This window comes from Dryas octopetala, chromosome 1 (genome assembly GCF_963921425.1).
Source record: "Dryas octopetala chromosome 1, drDryOcto1.1, whole genome shotgun sequence".
NCBI classification, from domain to species: Eukaryota; Viridiplantae; Streptophyta; class Magnoliopsida; order Rosales; family Rosaceae; genus Dryas; species Dryas octopetala.
In genome coordinates this window covers 17,535,510-17,559,382 of record NC_141366.1, presented here as the reverse complement: position 1 = coordinate 17,559,382, position 23,873 = coordinate 17,535,510, and the positions used below count along the sequence as shown (strand labels likewise).

The window sequence follows — 23,873 nt, the reverse complement described above, 5'->3', positions numbered from 1 at the left end:
GTTGCAATGTCGCATTTTGGTTCAAGATTACTGTCATTCTCACATACCATGCCTCATTGGCACCACCATCCTCCACCCTTTTCCAATCTGATTTGTATGTAAAATCTCACACGCATGACAAGCATGATATGGAAAGACTGACAAGTGATACCGCTGACTGTGTTGCAGACTGCCTTTAACATGTTATTTTGTAACAATTTTGTAGAATGGCAGATGCTTATCTCAGCTATTAAAATAAAATTCCAAACTTTAAAAATAGACCATGGAGAAACAAGCACACTTTTTTTTTCCCTCAGACTACAAGGTTCAAGATTTAATTAAGCAACAGAAACACATCTTAGGACTGATATAAATATAACATCCTAAATGAAGTGGAGAATCTCAAAAGGATGGCAGTTCTCCATAACTCTGATCTCTACAAGAGCTATCAATTCAAGGCAAAATGAGACTTTGTGAAGCAACACATTATTACCCATACCAGAAGTTGGACCGGAAGAAGAGAACTTCATCATCATTATTGTGTATGGTACTTGCTTCTGCATGAATACAAGGGAAAGATTCAGATTCAGCCTCCATTTAACTCAGAAATTAGAAATGAAACTAAAACTACAGTGCTTGTAGTCTGTACTCTAGTCAAATGGGGAGAAAGAGAAGCTGGGCTGCTGCAGAGGCCAGCTGGAGCATTGGGCTTCAAAGTGGGCTGGGATGTCCCGGTCAGCCCGTCCCTCCATCCAGACACTGACCAAGGTGTGCTGATATTTTTACTGGTCCACCTTTTTTTTTGAGTTAATTACACTTACACCCCTTGAGGTTTATCGACTTTTCACATACACCTCCTGGGGTTTCAATAATTACACATACACCCCTTGAGGTTTTAAAACTGTTACATATAACCCCCTATAGTGAGACAAAAATGATGAGATATTATGCAAAAAAGCATGCTAAGGGATTAAATAGCCTAATAAGATTATTAAAGGTGTAAGGTCCAACCTGAATACAAATATTTTCTTTTTTATTTATTTATTTTTTTTCTTTTGTAGGGGGTTATATGCAACAGTTTTAAAACCTCAGTGGGTGTATGTGTAATTATTGAAACCTCAGGGGGTGTATGTGAAAAGTCGATAAACCTCAAGGGGTATAAGTGTAATTAACTCATTTTTTTTCTCTTAAATTATGAATAGTGCTAGTATTATTAACTTTTGGGTCTGCAAGCTGGACTTCAGAGCTATACATTATAGTCAGACACTGACAAAGATACGTATATTTAAAAAAAAATCTTACTTATTTTATGTTTTTTGTATCTATCTCTCTCATTACGTGATTTAGCGTATAATGAGAGAGATAGACACAATATTATATACACTCTTTACATGGAAGTCTTTCTTGTATATTTAATAATATTTTTACTAGTCCTGCTTCTTCTTTTTCTTTTTAAATTCTGTATAGTCCTAGTCCTATTAATCTTATATATTTCTCATCAGCATCATAAAGAGTTGAGGTCAAATGTCAATCCAATAAAAAAATTCCAGGTTCCAAGGGCGCATTTTCCTCGAAGATACAGATGAAAATGTAGTTTTTATTTATTTATTTTATAAACACAGATGAAAATGTAGTTTTTATTTATTTATTTTATAAACACAGATGAATACTGTTGAAACAAAAAAAATCTCACCTTTGAAATTTGAAATGAGTGAGGATTATCCCACGTGGGAAGCTTCCAAATCCTAAAAAAAAAAAAAAATATTAGAGATAAACAGATAAAGAGGGTCAGATAATTCATTTGAATTAACTGAAGTTATCATCAATGCTTTGAAGTTTAAATTGAATTTTATCTCTATCTCATCTGTGGCCTCTAGTGTGGCCTATAAGAGGGGCATTTAGGCTTTAAAAAAAAGGAGGAATCAAGTTAACAAAAGACTGAACAAACAGAGAAGAGGAAGACATTTCTTTTCAGAAATTCAAAGGTGCTGCAAAGAGTTAGTCCAAGGTATAACTCTTGTATGATGATAAAAGATTTTCTCTTTGAAGGTTACAGTTTTTCCTATCAAATTTCTCAAAGCCTTCTTTCATTTTTGGTCATTGATATAATAGCAGCGAGCCTTTGGGTTAGTTGGTGCCCGTGGGCACTATAAACTCAATGCTAGGCTGCTATTTTCCGTAGTGGCCATGGTCACTACAATCCAAATCGGTGTCCACACGGCACCACAAATGACCAATCCAAAAGGTAGCCATGGATTCTAAACGAATCTGTTGGGTTCTTCTTTGGATTCTAAGTGAATCCATTGGGATCTTCTCTGAATTCTAAGCGAATCCATTAAAATATGTAATCTAGTCATCACTGTCCTCCTTTGAAAATACACCAAAATGGGCAAGAGCCAAGAATCACATGCAAAGGGAAAAATGGGGTCAGGCCGTGTAAAGATGCAAGCCAAAAAAATGGTTTCTCTCAATGGTGAAGTAAAAAGAAAAAGAAAAAGAACATTGACCTTTGGAGGCGATTCACAGAAGATAAATGAGTTTTGTCCTCGCCGCTAGAACAAACAAACAGTCAAGTTTATTATTTGGAACGAAACAATAAAGGCTTGCAAAGTGAAAGTAAGATGATGTACCTATCTCTTTACAGAAGATAAAGATGGGGTCAGGCCGTGTAAAGATGCAAGCCAAAAAAATGGTTTCTCTCAATGGTGAAGTAAAAAGAAAAAGAAAAAGAACATTGATCTTTGGAGGCGATTCACAGAAGATAAATGAGTTTTGTCCTCGCCGCTAGAACAAACAAACAGTCAAGTTTATTATTTGGAACGAAACAATAAAGGCTTGCAAAGTGAAAGTAAGATGATGTACCTATCTCTTTACTTTGGAAGACTGAACTTTGTTTCTGCACATAATTGACACCTGGAAAGGAAAGGGAAAGGGTTAGCTCTTTGGTCTACAACAGGTCAAGAGGAATAAAATAAAAAAAAAGGGACTTTGTAGCAAGGTGAAAGCGCAACTTACAACAAAGCCATGTGATTTCCTTTGAACTTTTTGACCACCGCTTGGATCGTTGGAAACTACCAGGCTGCTACGTTATTTTCGTTTTAACAATTTGCTGAAAAGATAGTATATTGTATAAGACATAATGGACATAGAAAGAAAATAGGAGTAATAAGAGAAAAGGAAAAAATGCAAGGATTTGTCATTCTTACAGTAAGAGAAAGCTCGACTTTTCTTTGATTAATCAAAGTATGTCATGGAAGAAAAAGATCTTGCTTTACTCCAATTCCCCACGTGATAAGCCTAGTGTTAGAAAGTTCATTGGATGTTGCAAAGCTTGACTTTTCTTTGATTAATCAAAGCATGTTATAGATGTTGCAAAGCTTGACTTTTCTTTGATTAATCAAAGCATGTCATGGATGTTGCAAAGCCTGCACAAAACAAGCAAAAGTTAGTCCACTCGTGCTGAAAAAAAAAAGATTTATATTCAATCAATGAATGGATTCCTTACCTCAGAATCCCGCAGAGAAGATCCCGCACGCACGCTAGCAAAAGAGATTGCTTTCTTGTTTTTTTTTTTTTTTTTTTTTCTCTCTGTACTGACGCGTCTCATCCCCAGCTCACGGGTTCTATTTGAAGAGAAGGATCTGAAGGTGTCGTGGGATAAGGATTCCCATTTCCTGCTTATCTGAGGAAGTCCCAATCCAAAAGAAACAAGGATTCATGTGCATCCTGATATGTTTCCAGCTGGCTTAAACAATGGGCTTTACGTCTTGGGAGTTGGGATTAAGTTTAGCCGTACTTATGCTTCATTTAAATCAAGCATATTAGAGTGGAGGCTAGGTCCATTAAAAGGGTTACCCAAAACCTCTAAAGTTACGGGGAAACAACAAAATCTGTCATAACTTAAAATTTTGGACAAATGGGTTATTAAAATCTTTCATTAATTTTTGGCTCAGCCCAAAATCCTAAGTCAAAGCCTCTGGCCTGTCTCCCAAATTCTTGTTGCCCATTACAATGAATATATCAATTTAGAAATAATTGATGGACACTTTCCTCAAAATCAGATCATAAGTCTCAAATCTCAAATCAGATACTCAAATCGGTACAAAACCATTTCTCTCAATCGGTACAAAACCAAAATCAAATCCCAACCCCAAATTCAAACTCTCAAATTGGTACAAAACCAAGTCTCTCAAATCCAAATCCCAAAATGGTATAAAGCCAATCAAGTCAAATTCTTCAACGAACTACGTCCGGTCTGATCCCACAATGGGTACGTAGGCAATGTGAATTAAATTCGCATACAACCGTGGTCAAATCAAATTTCTATTACTCCAAATTTCTTTGAAATTAATTTTTACACAAAGTTACTGAATTAATTTCGCAATCTCTCAAATTTATTTTCAATGAACTATATTCGGTTTGATCCCGTCACGGGTATGTAGGCAACCTACTAAAATTTAGGTGCAACCGCAACCAAATTAAATACATCCAAATTTCCCAGAAATTAGTTCTACGCACAAAGGTCCCTGAATTAATTTCTTAAATCAAATCTAAGGGCTCTAAACCCTACCAAAATTACTCAAATAATTTAAATGGTTCATTCACCCATTTAAATCCCAAAATTTTTTGAACTACGTGTGGTTTGATCTTGCAATGGGTACGTAGGCAACCTAAAATATGAGTGCAACTGCAATCATAAATAAAATCCATTTCAATGGGTCTTTCACCTATTGAAAATCCAAACACTTACAAGATGATCCGTTGGTTTCATTATATTTGGAATCAAAGGGTATTCCCTTGAGTCAAGGGACTGTAATTAAGAGATGTACTCCATCTTGAATGAGTCGTATCCAAAATAATAAAACCTTCATTCCATAAATGAATTTGGGTGAAATTATGTTGGGTAATATTTATTATTTATTTACAAATTTTGTTCAACAAATACATATAGTCAATTGTACCACCAGCTTCGGAGAAAATTTAAAGCTATGTAGATGTAGAAGATATGGCTTACACATCATGCCATGTTGATTGTTGAATTAATATTGGGTTTCTGGTAGCCAAGTGTAATCAATATTTTTTTAGTCAGATATACTAAAACAATAAATTATATTATCAAGATTAAACCGGCCACCATAACCATGTTACATGTTCATCAATTGCTTGGGGAGAAAGAGATTGAATATTTGAGGCATGAGTGCAATTCTATTTTTCTATTGTTACATATATTACATCCCAACTTTCTTTCAGGAATTCCAATGTTTTCTTTTGGTGTAGTCCTAAAAAAAAAAAAAATTTGGCCTGACTTGTGGGGAGTGTGTAGTCCTCAAAATTTTAAAAGATACAATCAGATTATTGGGTAACGGATATATTCTCTTCGTAGAAATCCGCCAAAAATGAACTGATCCAACATTGTTATTGAAAAGAGTATTCTTATGTTCAAATGTCATATGCACTGCATCCATCTACAACATATTTTTTCATTTTATAAAAGAAAAACATGGTCCGCGAAGTCACATGCAGGAGGGTCTATTAACTACTAGTTAATTGTATCTGTAGTCAGCCATAGACCCCGAGACTGAAAAAAATATGTTTTAATTTTTTTTTTACATTATTGACTAGCTAGCATGATACTTGACCAGCAACCTGAGACTATAAGAATGACATTGAAATATGGTAGAGTGAAACATAATATAAAGCTTTTTGTACATTGGCTATATATGCATTCTTAAATGGACCTGGTTTGGTTAATTCATACCTGTATATTTTATGCTGTATTATATTGGTGATGGTGGTAATACTAACGACTGTAATGTGGGAAAAAAGAAATGCTATGGCCTTCAAATTTTTTTTAGATTGAGTTAATTTGGCTTAGATCCTTTAGGATAACATATATTGTTTATAGGCTGCCAACTATATATAACTTGGTAGAAATATCATAACAAGCCAGTTATTAGAGCAAAAGAATTATGCAAGCTCTCCTATATAATGGAATTGTATCAATCAAGCAGAATTATCATCTCATACGCTTGTGGCAAATACTCACAGGCTTGTGCATGGGAACACTGTAAGCATCCTTTCTGATCTAAGATTTTCTGGTTACTATTACTTTTTCTTATGTCTTGTGTGTTATGTAGTAGGCTAGTAGCATATTTATGTATAATTTGGGATACCATCTGAGTTAAATGGGTTATCATGCACTTCGTCATGCTAGCTTGCGCATGCTAATTAAGTGATTATTAAAAATACTATTATCTTGGACTTCAGTGAACGTTCAAGTCATTTCAATTAGTATTAGACTTTGTCCATAAATTGAGTTACCTTCTAAAGGAGAACTATGAAAATTGTAAGTGTTCAGCATATGTGTTAGCACTTAATGTAGTAGGCTAGTAGCCCTTTGCATGATACCCGTGAGATAGATAAACACTTATGTCCAGACTATCATCATAAATCATATTTGAATCAACTGCAGTGGCTATATGTCTCCTGAGTATATATGCAAGGAGTGCAATATTTTCTGTGAAATCTGATGTCTTTAGCTTCGGTGTATTGCATGGAGATAGTCAGTGGCAGGAAGAACACCAGCTTCGATCTACAATCTTGAGCAACAGATAAGCCTGGTGGCTTATGTATTCTTAGTAGTTAGTACGCTAGCATCTTTTTTAAACCCTTATATATGAATCTATCTAACAAGTGATATACCATGCATATCAGGCATGGGAATTATGGAGTGAATGCAGGGGACTAGACTTAGTGGATGATGCATTGGCTGGCTCATTTTCTCCATCAGAAGTACGGAGATGCATACATGTTGGGCTTCTTTGTGTACAGGACCATACTGCTGATAGGCCAACTACAGCGGATATAGTTTCCATGCTAAGCAGTGAAACAGATCGTCCACAACCTAAACAACCTATTTGCTGTACAGAGCTCTTTAAAATGTGATCTCCAATCACAAAGTAACGATATTGTATGCTTTCTAAACGAAGCTACCGTAACAGTGGTCGAAGGAAGATAGCTAGGTAAATTACAAATGTTTTGGCCATATGTTCTCAAGAACAATAGTAGAAAAAAGTTTGGAGTTAGATTCTGACACAATAAACACTAGTTTGTTTGTGTAATATTTGAAACTCTACTATCAATGTATGAAATAAACTAAGCCCTCTATCTTGAATGCCTCAATATGGGTTGGTACTTGGTAGTTAAAGGCCGACACATATTGACTTTTTGTTTTTTGGATTGAATATTGACTTTATTTATTGGGTGTGAATTTGAGGCGAGTTAATTATACTTACACCCCCTGAGGTTTATCGTCTTTTCACATACACCCCCTGGGGTTTCAATAATTACACATACACCCCCTGAGGTTTCAAAACTATTGCATATAACCCCCTATAAGAGAAAAAAATAAATAAACAAAAAAGAAAATATTTGTATTGAGGTTGAACCTTACACCTTGAGTAATCTTATTAGGTCATTTTATCCTTTAGTATGCATTTTTGCATAATTTCTCATCATTTTTTGTCTCACTATAGGGGGTTATATGCAACAGTTTTGAAACCTCAGGGGGTGTATGTGTAATTATTGAAACCCCAGGGGGTGTATGTGAAAAGACGATAAACCTCAGGGGGTGTAAGTGTAATTAACTCATTTGAGGCTCATAAAACTTTCCAGTGCTCCCACCAATCTATTATATTTTCCAATTCTTTTTTTCTATAGTGATCTCTTTATTGGACTAAGCTCTTAGTAAAAACTTTCAAGTGTCAAATGATCTCCAGAAGGAGCCCAATGTTAAGCTCAGAGGAATATTGGAATGAATACAAGAAAAATGGAATGAGAACCTGGCAACCTGCTCTAGGTTGTGGTACACACACACTCTGCGTGTATGACACCTTTTCATATAAGAAAGTTCTACAAAACCAACAGCTGAAAAACACGCGAGATATGAGCTCATTTACAGCTATTAAAAAATTTATTACAAATTATAGAATGCCACGTGGCATTCCAATCCTAACTAACTGCTGTAACAGATTAGCTGCATCTATTCTTTCCTATGCTCATGTGAGCTTGATGGCTGAAATCAATACAGCCTTACATCATTCAACACCCAAGACTATTAGTTTTCAAAGATTTCTGCGCATGACATTGAAAGCATTGGCAGAATTTTCTTCATGACAACGAAGTTTCCTATATATTTTACTATGCTTGAAGCCCAAGACAGTATCTAATTTGTCACACTTTTTAAGTAATTTTGGATGACAATTAGAGACCACATGTTCTTTAAGAAAATCAACTAGCTTCAATATGTCAACACATTTGTTATGGACAGAGTTTGCATCTAAATTTATCCCAAAACAGTACTATTGGGATGCAAATGGGTATTAGAAAAGCCTACATGTTCATCCTATTCTTCATCTTGCTTCTGTCACAGTATTATTGTGCTGAAGTTTACAACATAACTCCTTCCCAACCATTGACTCAGGAACAAACCCTCGTCTCCACTGGCCACATTTTCGAATTGGGTTTCTTCAGTCCTAATAATTCTAGTAAATATGTGGGGATATGGCACAAGAATATATTACCCCGCAAATATGTATGGGTGGCCAACAGAGAAAAGCCTATTGCAGTTGCAGACACCTTGGCTAGTTTGATAATTAGCAGCAATGGGACTCTGGAGCTTTTAGATGGGATGCAGAGTTCTGTCTGGTCAGCCAATATTTCGGTGTCGTCTAATAATTCATATGCAGCTCTTTCAGACAATGGAAGCTTTGTTGTCAAAGATGGTACAGGAGGTGAGTTATGGAAGAGCTTTGATCATCCGAGTGACACGATTTTACCAAGTATGGTGCTGGGATTTGACAGTAAAACTGGAAAGAGCAATTTCTTGAGAGCCTGGAAAAGTGAGAATGATCCATCAACTGGGGTGTTCTTGGTTGGACTGACACCACAAACGCCAACACAAGTTTTCATTTGGGTTAATGAATCAACTCCCTACTGGAGAAGTGGACCTTGGGATAAATCAAAGTTCACAGGCATACCGGATATGGATGATCAATATCAAAGTGGGTATACTCTAATTGAAGATGTGGACCAGGGAACAAAGTATTTTTCTTATAAATTGTTTGACCAAACTGTGTCATATTTCTACCTTTCTTCAGAAGGAGTTTTGAAGTTTATGGTTTCGGAAAATGGTGATAACTGGTATCCTAACTGGGAGGCACTAAGGAATCAATGTGACATTTATGGAGCATGTGGACCTTATGGGGTTTGCAGAGCTTCTAAAACTCCAATCTGCAAGTGTTTGGAAGGGTATGTTCCTAAGTCAGGTGAGAAATGGAGCGGGTGTGAGAGGAAACTCCAATCGTCTTGTAAGACCGATGATGGGTTGTGGTCCTTTTTGAAGATGGAAAGGTCAAAACTACCAGATTTTCATGAATTAATTCCGATGTTGGATGCTGCAGAGTGCAAGATATGGTGCCTTAATAATTGTTCTTGCATGGCTTATGCATATGTTAATAATATAGGGTGTTTGGTATGGTCCAAAGACCTTATTGATTTACAGGAGTTTTCCTCTGGCGGAGTAGATCTTTTTATTCGCCTAACAAAAGCAGAACTGGGTAATTGATGATATTGTTTGCACAACTCTAAGATTAGCACCATATTTTCTTTTCTGTCTCGTACTTCTTTATGTATTACAAATTCATTTTTTCAGGTGAAGGAAAGCCAATAAAGTTAATTGTCAGCCTCACTGTTATTAGTTTTCTGATTATCTTGGGTGCCATAGTGTTCGGTTTGCTCAGGTTGCGAGCTAAGCAAAGGGGTAAGAGAATAGTATTATTCAAATCAGTATAACTTCGATGTATAACTTTATAAGAGCTTATTTACTGGTTGATATCCCAAAACTTGATGCAGTGAAGTTGGTGAGCTGACTGATCTGAGTTTTTTGTTATTTTTCACTGACTCGGAATTTGATTGTGTATTTGCAAAATCAGGAAACATCAAAGTATCAAGAACGGGCTTTGGATTGACTGATACGATTGGGACTTCAAGAGACACTCTTCAAGAATATATAAGAAAGCATGATCCATCCGAGCTATTCATCTATAATTTTGATAGCATATTAATTGCTACGAACAACTTCAGCATCACAAACAAACTCGGAGAAGGAGGATTTGGCCCGGTTTATAGGGTGAATATTTATTCATTTCTTTGAAAAGGAAGATCTAGTATTACAACAGCTACAACTACAAGTATATATAGACATGAATGCAATGACTAATTTGTGGACCTTGTGTAGGGTAAGCTACAAGAAGGGAAGGAAATAGCGGTTAAAAGATTATCTAGTAGCTCATCGCAAGGCATAGAAGAGTTCAAGAATGAGATGCTGTTGATCTTTAAACTCCAACATAAAAATCTTGTTAGGATCATGGGTTGCTGCGTTAAAGAGGATGAGAAGTTACTGATTTATGAGTTCTTGCCTAACAAAAGCTTGGATACTTTTCTATTCGGTTAGTTTACCTGGTTCTTCTTATTTGCTGCAATTTCTCAATCTTGCCTATCTTGTTTCAATATAATTGGAAAGCTCTGAGCTTTTTGTAATTTTGCTGAACTCTAATAGGGGTGTAATACAACTATGTCTGTATTTTCTAGCATATAAGGACTAGAAATCAAGTGATAGTCAATGTTTTCATTCTACAATGAATGTGATATATGACATTATTGGTTACATCTTGAATGAGTGCATTGATTAGATGCAACGAGAAGAGCAGAGCTTGATTGGGCTAGACGGTTCAATATTATTCAAGGTGTTGCTAGAGGGCTTCTTTATCTCCATCATGATTCCTGCTTGAAGGTAATACATAGAGATTTGAAGGTCAGTAACATTCTCTTGGATGAGAGCATGAACCCAAAAATTTCAGATTTTGGATTGGCTCGTATCGTTCAAGGGACACAGAATCTAGCAAATACTCAGAAGGTCGTGGGAACACTGTAAGCATCATTTCTTCCCTATTCTCAGAATTGTTCTTTCACAACTTAAGTTCTAATGCTTAGCCTATTACTAGGCATTGTGTCAGTTAAATGGTAATGATCAATTGTCTGTGCAGTGGCTATATGTCTCCGGAGTATGCCATGGGTGGGATATTTTCTGAAAAATCTGATGTCTATAGCTTCGGGGTCTTGGTATTGGAGATTATTAGTGGCAGGAAGAATACCAGCTTCTACTACAATGACCAACACCTAGGCATCCTAGCTTATGTAGGTTCACACTCTAAATCTTGATGTGAAATTGTGAATTTTATGATCAGTCTCTTTCATATAGCTTGAACAATACATATCAAGCCAAATGCAGCAGTCTAACAATTTCTAGCCAACATATATAAATTTTGTCAGGCATGGCACTTATGGAGTGAAGGCAGGGGACTGGACTTGAAAGACGAAGCATTGGCTGATTCATATTCCACATCAGAAGTAATGACATGCATGCATATTGGGCTCCTTTGTGTACAGGACAATGCTGCAGATAGGCCAACCATGCCGGATATAGTTTTCATGCTAAGTAGTGGGACTGATGGTCCTCAACCTAAGCGACCTATATTTACTTTCCAAAGCTCACTCTCTATTCTTCAACCACAGTATGACAGTATTTGCTCTGTATTTGAAGCTACCATAACAACCGTCGAAGGACGATAAGTGATAGAAAAGTAGTTATATCACAAAGTGGTAAGGTGAGTGTGATAGCCGTACATAGGTTTCAAAGTGGCCTTTAATTTTGTGATCTAAATAGTTCTGAGAGTGATAGTCATATGTGCTAAAGCTACAGTGATGCTAAGAATCATATTGTTGTACCTAATTAAATTAAACCTAATTGAGATTAAGTGATGGTTAAGTTAGTTATAATTTATAACTTAAATATTCATAAAAATTATATCATTAGTTTTATTTTAACGAAATCTTTATATAAGGTTAATATTGAATATATTTAAATATTTTATTTTATTACCCAAATTATATTTTCTCTATTTTCTCTCCACTAAATTGTCTTTCAAGTTATTTGATATTTTTTAATATTTGAAATGAAAAGAAAAAAATATTTCTACAACATTTTAGCATGCAAAAGATAGGTGAGTGAGTGAAAGTATTTTGTTAGAATGCCCTATTTATAGAAAAATTGAAATTTTTTCTAATTTTTTGGAATTTTTAATGAATTTTTAAGTACGTTTCAATGGATAAATTTTGTGAGCGGTTAGATGAGCAATGACTAGAAAAGTGGACGCTCCAGATCACAGATCATGCCAACTTGGTGGCATTTTTAAAAAAAAAAATTCCAATAGTCATTCCATACGGACCATTGATCTGTAACATCTGGGGCATCTCCACCGTCCGTGCGCAACATGCGTGCTCCAAGGTTGTGTGTTGCTGCTGTCTGTCACGTGGTCCAGGGGTGTGTCGGCCAATTCCATCTCTCCAGCTGGTTCTCTTTCCCACGTGGGTGAGACTCACATTCCATTACACTCAGCCCAAACCCAGACTCATATTCCATTTCAATATTCCAGCCCACTACATGAGTTTTAAAGCCATACAGGACCTTTGGCACTCACTACTGTGGAAGACTTAATGGCATGGACCTGGTTTGATTTATTAATAGAATGATATATGGTGGGGAAAAAAAGGAAAAAGAAATACTATGGCCTGCAATATTAAAACTGAAGAGAGACATGTCTTGACTTACTGGACAAGTGAAACTGTGACAGTGATCCATCCCCTGGAAAATTCATTTTGGGATTTGCACCACACTGGAAAAGTGGGCCATGGGATAACTCAAAGTTCATTAGGGCACCAGAAATAGATGGATATTATCAAAAGACGTAAAGAAGGGAACGACAGTTCTATCTTATAAAGTTATAATACAGACGTACAATGTCTCACATCTTACTACAGACAATTTCTAAATATGTTCATTTCACCCGATGGTGTTTTAAAGATAAATTAGATAATGATTATGCATAAGCCAAAGTTATAATATTTGTGAAACAATATTATGCATGGTTATAATATTTCATTGTGGAATAACGCAAAATTATAATATTCCAATTTGGGTCAACATTCACATTCTCACAATCATCGGCCTCTAATGTGTATGCCTGGCACTGGATGTCTTAAGATGACGATAGCAGTCTGTTTCTATCATACATGAACCCTTTAATGAGTTATTTTGTAGTTCCAATAAGAAGAGCAAAGATTATTAGTTCCAATAAGAATAGCAAAGATTATTAATTTTTGAAGTTTTATACGAATGACTTTGAATAGTCAAATGATCTCTAAAAAAAAATAAAGATTATTAATTTTTGAAGTTTTCTCCGAATGACTTTGAATAGTCAAATGATCTCCAGAAGAAAACAAAGACTATTAATTTTCAAAGTTTTCTGCGAATGACTTTGAAAGCATTGGCAGAAATATCTTTACCATGCTTGATTAGAGACCACATGTTCGTTTAGAAAATCAACAAGCTTCAATATGTCGACCCATTTGCTATGGACAGAGTTTGCATCTAAATTTATCCCAAAACAGTACTATTGGGATGCAAATGGGTATTAGAAAAGCCTACATGTTCATCCTATTCTTCATCTTGCTTCTGTCACAGTATTATTGTGCTGAAGTTTACAACATAACTCCTTCCCAACCATTGACTCAGGAACAAACCCTCGTCTCCACTGGCCACATTTTCGAATTGGGTTTCTTCAGTCCTAATAATTCTAGTAAATATGTGGGGATATGGCACAAGAATATATTACCCCGCAAATATGTATGGGTGGCCAACAGAGAAAAGCCTATTGCAGTTGCAGACACCTTGGCTAGTTTGATAATTAGCAGCAATGGGACTCTGGTGCTTTTAGATGGGATGCAGAGTTCTGTCTGGTCAGCCAATATTTCGGTGTCGTCTAATAATTCATATGCAGCTCTTTCAGACAATGGAAACTTTGTTGTCAAAGATGGTACAGGAGGTGAGTTATGGAAGAGCTTTGATCATCCGAGTGACACGCTTTTACCAAGTATGGTGCTGGGATTTGACAGTAAAACTGGAAAGAGCAATTTCTTGAGAGCCTGGAAAAGTGAGAATGATCCATCAACTGGGGTGTTCTTGCTTGGACTGACACCACAATCGCCAACACAAGCTTTCATTTGGGTTAATGGATCAACTCCCTACTGGAGAAGTGGACCTTGGGATAAATCAAAGTTCACAGGCATACTGGATATGGAAGATCAATATCAAAGTGGGTATACTTTAATTGAAGATGTGGACCAGGGAACAAAGTATTTTTCTTATAAATTGTTTGACCAAACTGTGTCATATTACGACCTTTCTTCAGAAGGAGTTTTGAAGTTTATGGTTTCGGAAAATGGTGATAACTGGTATCCTAGATGGGTGTCACGGTCACCAAGGAATCAATGTGACATTTATGGAGCATGTGGACCTTATGGGGTTTGCAGAGCTTCTAAAACTCCAATCTGCAAGTGTTTGGAAGGGTATGTACCCAAGTCAGGTCAGAAATGGAGCGGGTGTGAGAGGAAACTCCAATTGTCTTGTAAGACCGATGATGGGTTTTGGTCCTTTTTGAAGATGGAAAGGTCAAAACTACCAGATTTTCATGAATTAATTCCGGTGTTGGATGCTGCAGAGTGCAAGATACGGTGCCTTAATAATTGTTCTTGCGTGGCTTATGCATATGTTAATAATATAGGGTGTTTGGTATGGTCCAAAGACCTTATTGATTTACAGGAGTTTTCCTCTGGCGGAGTAGAACTTTTTATTCGCCTAACAAAAGCAGAACTGGGTAATTGATGATATTGTTTGCACAACTCTAAGATTAGCACCATATTTTCTTTTCTGTTTCGTACTTCTTTATGTATTACAAATTCATTTTTTCAGGTGAAGGAAAGCCAATAAAGTTAATTGTCAGCCTCACTGTTATTAGTTTTCTCAGTATCTTGGGTGCCATAGTGTTCCGTTTGCACAGGTTGCGAGCTAAGAAAAGGGGTAAGAGAATAGTATTAGTCATATCAGTATACTTCCATGCATAACTTTGTAAGAGATTATCTACTTGTTGATATCCCATAACTTGATAGCCTTGCTGTGGTGTAGGTGAGCTGACCGATCTGACTTCTTTGTTATTTTTCGCTGACTCGATCGGAATTTGTTTGTGTATTTGAAAAATCAGGAAACATCAAAGTATCAAGAAAGAGCTTTGGATTGACTGATACGATTGGGACTTCAAGAGACACTCTTCAAGAATATATAAGAAAGCATGATCCGTCCGAGCTATTCATCTATAATTTTGAAAGCATATTAATTGCTACGAACAACTTCAGCATCACAAACAAACTCGGAGAAGGAGGATTTGGCCCAGTTTATAGGGTGAATATTTATTTATTTCTTTGTAAAGGAAGATCTAGTATTACAACAGCTACAATACAAGTACAGACATGAATGCAATGACTAATTTGTGGACCTTATGTAGGGTATGCTACAAGAAGGGAAGGAAATAGCAGTAAAAAGACTGTCCAGTAGCTCATCACAAGGCATAGAAGAGTTCAAGAATGAGATGTTGTTGATTTACAAACTCCAACATAAAAATCTTGTTAAGATCATGGGTTGCTGCGTTGAGGAGGATGAGAAGTTACTGATTTATGAGTTCATGCCAAACAAAAGCTTGGATACTCTTCTATTCGGTTAGTTTACCTGGGGATTCTTATTTGCTGCAATTTCTCATTCTTGCCTATCTTTTTCAATTAGGGGTGACAAATTTTGACACGACACGATAACACGACTCGAACCCGACACGAAGTTAGCGGGTTTGGGTTAGCCATTAATTTCTTGACACGAGCACGAATATGACACAACCCGCTAAACACAAATAATAAATGGGTCGGGTTAGTGTCAAGCAGTGTAACACGATTGTAACACGATAAACACGTTTAACTAGTATTATATGAAGAAAATGAATAATTTTTCTCCTTTTTTAATATGTGTTATATGACCTACTGTAGAATTATGACTTATTTGTATATGGTTTTATTAGTATTATGATTAAATATGTTTTTTATGTTTTAAAGGTAATGCATAAGTAACTACTTTGGTTTAAAAATACAAGAAATTATGTTTAAGTTTTGGTTCACGAGATATATGGGTCAACTCAAAAACAAGACGATTATAAACGAGTTGAGTTAGGGTTGAGTCACTCGACATGATTAATTAAATAGGTCAAGTTAGAGTTGACTAGTATTTAACACGAACACAAAATGACATGATACGAACCCGACATGACACGACCCATTGCCAGCCCTAGTTTCAATATAATTGGAAAGCTATGAGCTTTTTGTAATTTTTCTCAACTCTAGGGAACACTATGAAAGATTCTCATTCCTACATAAAGCTATGACAGAATTCTCATCGATCAACTAAATTATCAGGGCACAAAGAATCATTGAATGATGCACAATCTGTGAGTATAGTTCAGTTCTCTATAAAGTTGAAGAATAATATTGAACTAGACCTTGAAATCAGTTTTAATCCACTTACTCCGATCCCCTCTTTCACTATTGTCCATACAACTGTGTCTGTATTTTCTAGCATATAAGGGCTAGAAATCAAGTGATAGTCAATGTTTTCATTGTACAATGAATGTGATATATGACATTATTGGTTACATCTTGAATGGGTGCATTGATTAGATCCAACGAGAAGAGCAGAGCTTGATTGGGCTAGACGCTTCAATATTATTCAAGGTGTTGCTAGAGGGCTTCTTTATCTCCATCATGATTCCTGCTTGAAGGTAATACATAGAGATTTGAAGGTCAGTAACATTCTCTTGGATGAGAACATGAACCCAAAAATTTCAGATTTTGGATTGGCTCGTATCGTTCAAGGGACACAGAATCTAGCAAATACTCAGAAGGTCGTGGGAACACTGTAAGCATCATTTCTTCCCTATTCTCAGAATTGTTCTTTCACAACTTAAGTTCTAATGCTTAAGCCTATTACTAGGCATTGTGTCAGTTAAATGGTAATGATCAATTTTCTGTGCAGTGGCTATATGTCTCCGGAGTATGCCATGGGTGGGATATTTTCTGAAAAATCTGATGTCTATAGCTTCGGGGTCTTGGTTTTGGAGATTATTAGTGGCAGGAAGAATACCAGCTTCTACTACAATGACCAACACCTAGGCATCCTAGCTTATGTAGGTTCACACTCTAAATCTTGATGTGAAATTGTGAATTTTATGATCAGTCTCTTTCATATAGCTTGAACAATACATATCAAGCCAAATGCAGCAGTCTAACAATTTCTAGCCAACATATATAAATTTTGTCAGGCTTGGCACTTATGGAGTGAAAGCAGGGGACTGGACTTGAAAGATGAAGTATTGGCTGATTCATATTCCACATCAGAAGTAATGACATGCATGCATATTGGGCTCCTTTGTGTACAGGACAATGCTGCAGATAGGCCAACCATGTCGGGTGTAGTTTTCATGCTAAGTAGTGGGACTGGTGGTCCTCAACCTAAGCAACCTATATTTACTTTCCAAAACTCACTCTCTGATCTTCAACCACAGTGTGACAGTATTTGCTCAGTAAATGAAGCTTCCATAACAACCGTGGAAGGACGATAAGTCATAGAAAATTAGGCAATGGCTTTTGGTCATTTTGAATTGTTCATATACATATTGAAGGCTTTCCTTTTGCCACATCATTTGTGAGCTAAATTTGTTACACAAATTTAGAATTCTTAGCATTATTGACTTAAGACTGATGTAATATAACATCTTATAAATAATGATTCGTATTTTGCTCTGTTAGCCATTTATGAAGTACGTATTTCATCCCCACCAAATAAAAAAAGCTGGATTCGTCCCTGGGTTATACGACTAGGCGATCATACAGAAAAGAAAGGGTTAGGATATTGAGATGAAGGACCCTCCTTCCTCACAATCCTAGCCTCCTTGGCAGGTTTTTCTTGTCATGACACATGTCCATGGGCCATAAGTAGAAAGTAGAAAGTCTACAGGGGTATGTGCAAATACGTTTGTAGTACATGGTTGTGGAAAACTATGAAAGATTCTCATTCCTACATAAAGCTATGAAAGAATTCACATCAACTAAATTATCTGGGCACAAAGAATCATTGAATTATTTTTGAATGATGCACAATGAATTGTGGATTATTTTTTATACACTAGCATTAATCCAGCAAGACAGCTCTGCTGATTAAATTCTCCTAACTATCAACTGAATTTCCCACTCTGTGAGTACAGATCAGTTCTCTAAAAAGTTGAAGAGAATATGAAACTACACCCCTGTTTCATTATTGTTCCTACAACTGTTTTAGTATTTTTTTAGCAATTAAATGAGGTATAATGTATATAGATTTATAAAGCTTTTTGTAAACTTTTTTTAAGTGATAGACTTTTATAGAATTTACAGATTTTCGCTGAGTTTTATTGAGTTCTACAGAGTCTATAGAAATCCTTAGAAATCCGTAGGGGAGAAATCAAATTTCATAAATACACATAAAAGTCATTACAAATCCGGCCATCATTAAATGAATTTCATAAAAGTTAATGACTTTTTAAATATACAGAGACTTTTACAGATTTTTAAAAGTTTTAATTAAATGTCACATGATTTTTATAGACTCCTTAAAATTCTTATTTAAATACACATGGACTTTTACAAACTTTTTTAAAGTCTTTAAAAATCTTAATTAAATACAACATGACTTTTAAATTTCACAAAAATCTTTTAAAATTCATATAAAATACACTCCACTAAAGTAGAAATCTAGCCGGAGACGCTTCAATATTATTCAGGGCGTTGCAAGAGGGCTTCTTTATCTGCATCATGATTTCCGTTTGAAGGTAATACATAGAGATTTGAAGGTCAGTAACATTCTCTTAGATGAGGAAATGAATCCAAAGATGAAGAGTAGTACTCGGTGAAAAACCATTGTTACTCATTTTTAATATCATATCCAAGTGTTTTAGGTTAAAGATTCAGGGGCTAGTAGTAAAATAGCTAAAAGCCAAAATACCGTGATTTTAAGCTTGTTAGGTTGATTCCTCTAAAGGATGCAATTAGATGGTTTGACTTTGACAAATCACAGGGTCATCCAAAAGGCAATCCCAGTAAACCCTAAAAAGTAAAAAGAAAAGCAAAGTATTCATATTTATCAAACCAAGAAAATATTTAAATAGAAAAAGTAATTAAGAGACTAGTTTGTTCACTTGTTGAACAAAATAAATACTTGAATTATTACCTGTATAAGTAAATATCATAATGATGATTAATGACTAACTGACCTAATTGTACGTTCAACCGTACGTACTGTTAATGTGCTGGCCTATGAGAATTGAAAGTCGGTCATGCAAATGGCCAAAAACAAAAGAAAGTAGGTCATGCAAGAGTCTAAACAGGTTTATATTCTCATTAAATAAGAGGGCTGCTATTTGCACACCCCTAAATTTCTTTTTGCACACTTTTTCTGAAAAAAAAAAAAGGAAAAATTCAAGAGAAAGACCATTTGGCCCTTCCCTCACCCACACACCCCCATCCCCATCTCCCCCCCGTACACACCCCCTTGCTCTGTTTTTTTTTCCTCCGTCCGATCACCACCTTCCTCGCACCAGCAGCACCACCACCTTCCTCGCACTAGCAGCACCACATTCCTCGCACCACCACCACTGCGCGCCACCATATTCCTCGCAACACCACCACCTTCCTCGTAGCACCACCACAGCGCGCATCACCACCCAAAACAGCCACCATAACCAGCCCGGCAACCCCTCCTCGGCTCCTCCCTTTCTCCTCTCTCTCTCTCTCTCTCTCTCTCTCTCTCTATCTCTCCTTCCCTCTCTCATCTCACCCAAGCAGACAGCCAAACAAGTTAAAAAAAAAAAATTGCAGTGGGTTCGGCGGACCAGTGCCGAACCCGGTGGTTTCGTTCGACAGGTACTCGCCGAATAGAATATGATTGTTCGGTGGGTACCTACCGAACGAAACCATTGGGTTCGGCACTGGTCCACCGAACCCGATCCAATTTTTTTTTTTTTTAAGTTTTCTTCTCCGGCGCGCGACGGTGAGCTTGCTGGAGGAAGGGAGGTGGTCCGGGTAAGGGGAAGAAAAAGAAGAGAGGGTGGGGTGGTCGCCGGTGGTGGTAGGCTTCTCGGGGATGGGTGTGTGCCGGAGAGAGGAGAGGTGGGGAAGACACTACTACAATAATATAAATAGACAACGGTGAAAAACCGTTGTCTATTTACCCAAAATTCCGTCGTCTAGGCGAGTGACGACTATAGTATATTTAGACAACGGTAAAAACCCGTTGTCTAAATGGATTAATACAACATTTATAATTTAAAACTGTTGTCTAGTATCCACCAAAATGCCCAATATTCATCTTAAACAGTTGTGTTGAAACCCAATACACAACGTTTACAGATACAAAACAATTGTATTAGTAATGATTAGACAATACTTATATGATATAAATGTTGTCTGAAGTCTTATTAAACATCCGTTTTAAGAAACACCATTGCATAATTAAGTATAAAACCAGCATGATGTTTGTACATAAGAAACTCAACAACAGTTTTTACTAAAACATGTTATTTTAATTACTTATACATATCATTTTATATCTTAAAACCGTTGGGTAATCATGTTTTCCACAACTTTTTTTAACTATATGCGATGTTAAGTTAGGTGTTTGACAAGTAATTTTTTTTTCAAAAATGTTGTATAGATAGATGATACACATCAATTTTTTGGTTAATCGTTTTAACTGTTGTTAGTAGGTGTTTTATACAATGGTTATTTAACTAAAACCGTTCTCTATTATTAATTAACATAATTTTTTTAAATTTAAAACTGTTGTTTGTTTGATTCACATTTTAATATCCTTGCTTACATCCAATTGAATCCCCATTAATTCCCTGCTTGCATATCCAATTGGAATTAAATCCCACTAAATCCCTGCTTGTTGCATCCAAAGTAATCCACAAATATTGGTAACTCAAAAAGATCCATGAATTCATTAAATTGGAATTGGAGTTTACAAAGTCGATCATGATAACAAACCCATTCACACATTCCTTGCCAATTAATGTACAGCCCAAAAAATTATAAGTAACTTGATAACTACAAAAAGTACTTGTTGATTACAAAAACTATAAAGCTAGGGATGACATGGTCTAACCTAAGTAATCGTGCAAAGTCAGCCATATAAATACCAAAATATCTGACTTTGCAAGATTAGCTAGTCAATGAACTGCTCCCATCATAATATTGCATGTCTACACAGCCTAGCCAGTTAGCTATACAAAATATTTACCAAAAAATGCTTGTTAAACCCAGCCAGCAGATTTAGGGAAGTGAGGAGTACGTATTGGATCTACATATAGCGCACCAGAAAGCCTGCCCATTCAGCACGTACTTCATCAATCTGGTCCTGTGAGTAGGTGTTGTCCTTAACACCTAGACAAAGTCATAGCAAACTCATTCACACATCCCTTGCTAATATTAACACCCTAAAAATTAATTGAAAGTAGCTTGATAGCTATACATATAAAAAAAGTACTTGTACAATTACACAAACTATAATGTCACTCAAACACTACAAGGAAACTAAAGATAGAAAAAGACAAAGTAAGAAATGATAGATTATTGGTTGCCTGACTTGTTCTTCTTTCCTGCTCATCTTGCATCATAAAATGACTCCATTTTGAAGTGTCCTTGGCAATTCTAAACTAGCACTTCCTCTCCTCCTCATCTGCAATTCAAAATACATACAAGCATGTCTATCATTAATCAAGTTTCTTCCAGATCTTCTATAGCTATATTCAGCATAAAAACCAGATTTTAAACTCAATAAAAGCCATGGCATGGTCCAAGCTAAGTAATCGTGCAAAGTCAGCCATATACATACCAAAATAACTGAATTTGCAAGATTAGTCGATAAACTGCCCCTAGCATATATGTACCAAAAATAATATATGTCTACACAACCTCGTTAGCTTATCACTAGCAGCAAGGCAAATGACAACCACACATCGAGCTATTGAATACAAAGCTTATTTTGCAACCCTTGTACTTCCTCTCCTCCTCATCTACAATTAAAAATACATACAACTTAATTACAATCTAATGGAAGTCAATGTACTTAATCGAAGCTGCAACTTAATTTGCGTACCAAATGAGTAACTCAAGGATAAAAAGATCCTAATAAACTTTAGATGAACCTTAGGGAATGTTTACAAAGATGCAAATTGCTCAACTGATCGAATGGGAGAGTTTTAAAAAAATGAAAAGATTAATGAATTGCTGACTGCCAGCAAATAGATTCATCAGAAAATTTCAGATGCAAAGACAATTAAAACCGTAGAGCGATAAGATAATATTCTATACTATTTATGTTTTGAAGTGTCTGACCTAGAAGAAAGATCACAGATTCTTCTTTGGCCAGCTTGAAGTGTCTGACCTACAAAAACAAATGAGCTTCTTTTTCAGGGAGGCATTATCAAGGAATACTCATTAAGCTTAGGATATTAGTCAAATGGGTCTGAAGATTTAGACTTGAAATATATTAGTCAAGTGATATTAATGAATAGAAAGTGATAGTGATACAAGTCAACAGTACAGAAAAATAAACATAAAGTACATATTAAGAAGCAATTTCACCTCACTTTCTCTAGTCTCGGTATAGAGATGAGATATGGCATATTGACAACATTCTCACCACACAAGTGAGATGCACTATAACGTAATCACAACTTATTGCACACCATACTGTAGGGCTACTATGCAACTAACAATTGTTAAACCAATCTAATTGATATGAAGAAGGAAAAAGATAATTTCGATATTCTGTCCTTTTAACAACATATATGTGTGCATGCTACGATATCTACGCTATTTATTTTTTATCTACACTTAAGTGCATCTCTTGTGGTTTTTAAAGTACTACTACATATGTAACAGCAGAAGTAAAACGATCACCATCTTATCCCTCTCCACTTCTTTCACTTTCCATAAATCTGTTGGTTTCACCTTGCTACTGTCCACCCTTAAGCATCAATCTTCATACCAGAGCTCATAGTTGCAATATAATACATCATTTCATATCATTATGACACTGCCAGACTCCTATAGTGCTTTGACTACTTTCTAATACAAAACCTAGCACCACCTGATTGCCTTACTGCACCAACAGTAAGCTGAGCCTTCCTTTTTCTCTGCTTAACCCTGTGAATGTTACCTGGGTGCACTGACTGCAGTAGCGAACATGTTTGAACCCACCCAAACTCTTTACATTCAGTAAAATTGAATGTTCTCATTTACTAGAGGTGAAACAATAACATTGTAGGCAACCTGGATGTGTGTTATCTGTTATAGGAGCCAATGTTTCATACACAGCACAGGCTGCACATCTGGTCTGGGTTATGATACCATAAACAACGATCTGGTGCATCCACCAAGTTCTGTCCTAATTCTCATACTCACACCGTTGAAGAACCTCAACTATAAATGCTTGGCTAGAGCTAAAACACAACCAAGAGAAAAAGAAAAACAATGGTTCTTGACCCTTATTCCCTCGGATTCCTAGAATCTGATTCTGCACAACAAACATATCCTAGTTGTTAGTTAGAATTTAAGACCAAACATCATATTCAGTTCAATAAGCACTTCAAGGCCGGCCTTGTTTTAGGATTTTATCAACATTCTAGCTTCATTGTGACTGTTTAACTTTCAATATTATGAACAAGTAGCTTTGAAGCTCAGTACAAGCCAAAACTTGTTATGGAAATGGTAGGCCATTCCATCTTATAATATTTCTTGTGAGA

The 23,873-nt window shown here is 36.1% G+C and overlaps 2 protein-coding genes across 2 annotated transcripts; both read left to right on the top strand.

Moving 5' to 3' along the window:
• Positions 1-8,276: 8,276 nt before the first annotated feature.
• On the top strand, positions 8,277-11,859 carry LOC147298698 (G-type lectin S-receptor-like serine/threonine-protein kinase At1g61500). The gene is made up of 7 exons (XM_086241282.1): positions 8,277-9,596; positions 9,692-9,799; positions 9,972-10,168; positions 10,277-10,487; positions 10,731-10,968; positions 11,085-11,235; positions 11,371-11,859. The coding sequence occupies exons 1-7, from the start codon at positions 8,348-8,350 to the stop codon at positions 11,668-11,670; spliced, it is 2,454 nt and encodes an 817-aa protein (XP_086097408.1). The 5' UTR covers positions 8,277-8,347; the 3' UTR covers positions 11,671-11,859.
• A 1,598-nt stretch (positions 11,860-13,457) lies between these two features.
• Positions 13,458-17,837, top strand: LOC147298697 (G-type lectin S-receptor-like serine/threonine-protein kinase At1g61500). Its single transcript, XM_086238077.1, has 7 exons — positions 13,458-14,813; positions 14,909-15,016; positions 15,198-15,394; positions 15,498-15,708; positions 16,711-16,948; positions 17,066-17,216; positions 17,352-17,837. Exons 1-7 carry the CDS (start codon positions 13,559-13,561, stop codon positions 17,649-17,651), a joined length of 2,460 nt encoding a protein of 819 aa, XP_086094203.1. The 5' UTR covers positions 13,458-13,558; the 3' UTR covers positions 17,652-17,837.
• Positions 17,838-23,873: the final 6,036 nt, after the last annotated feature.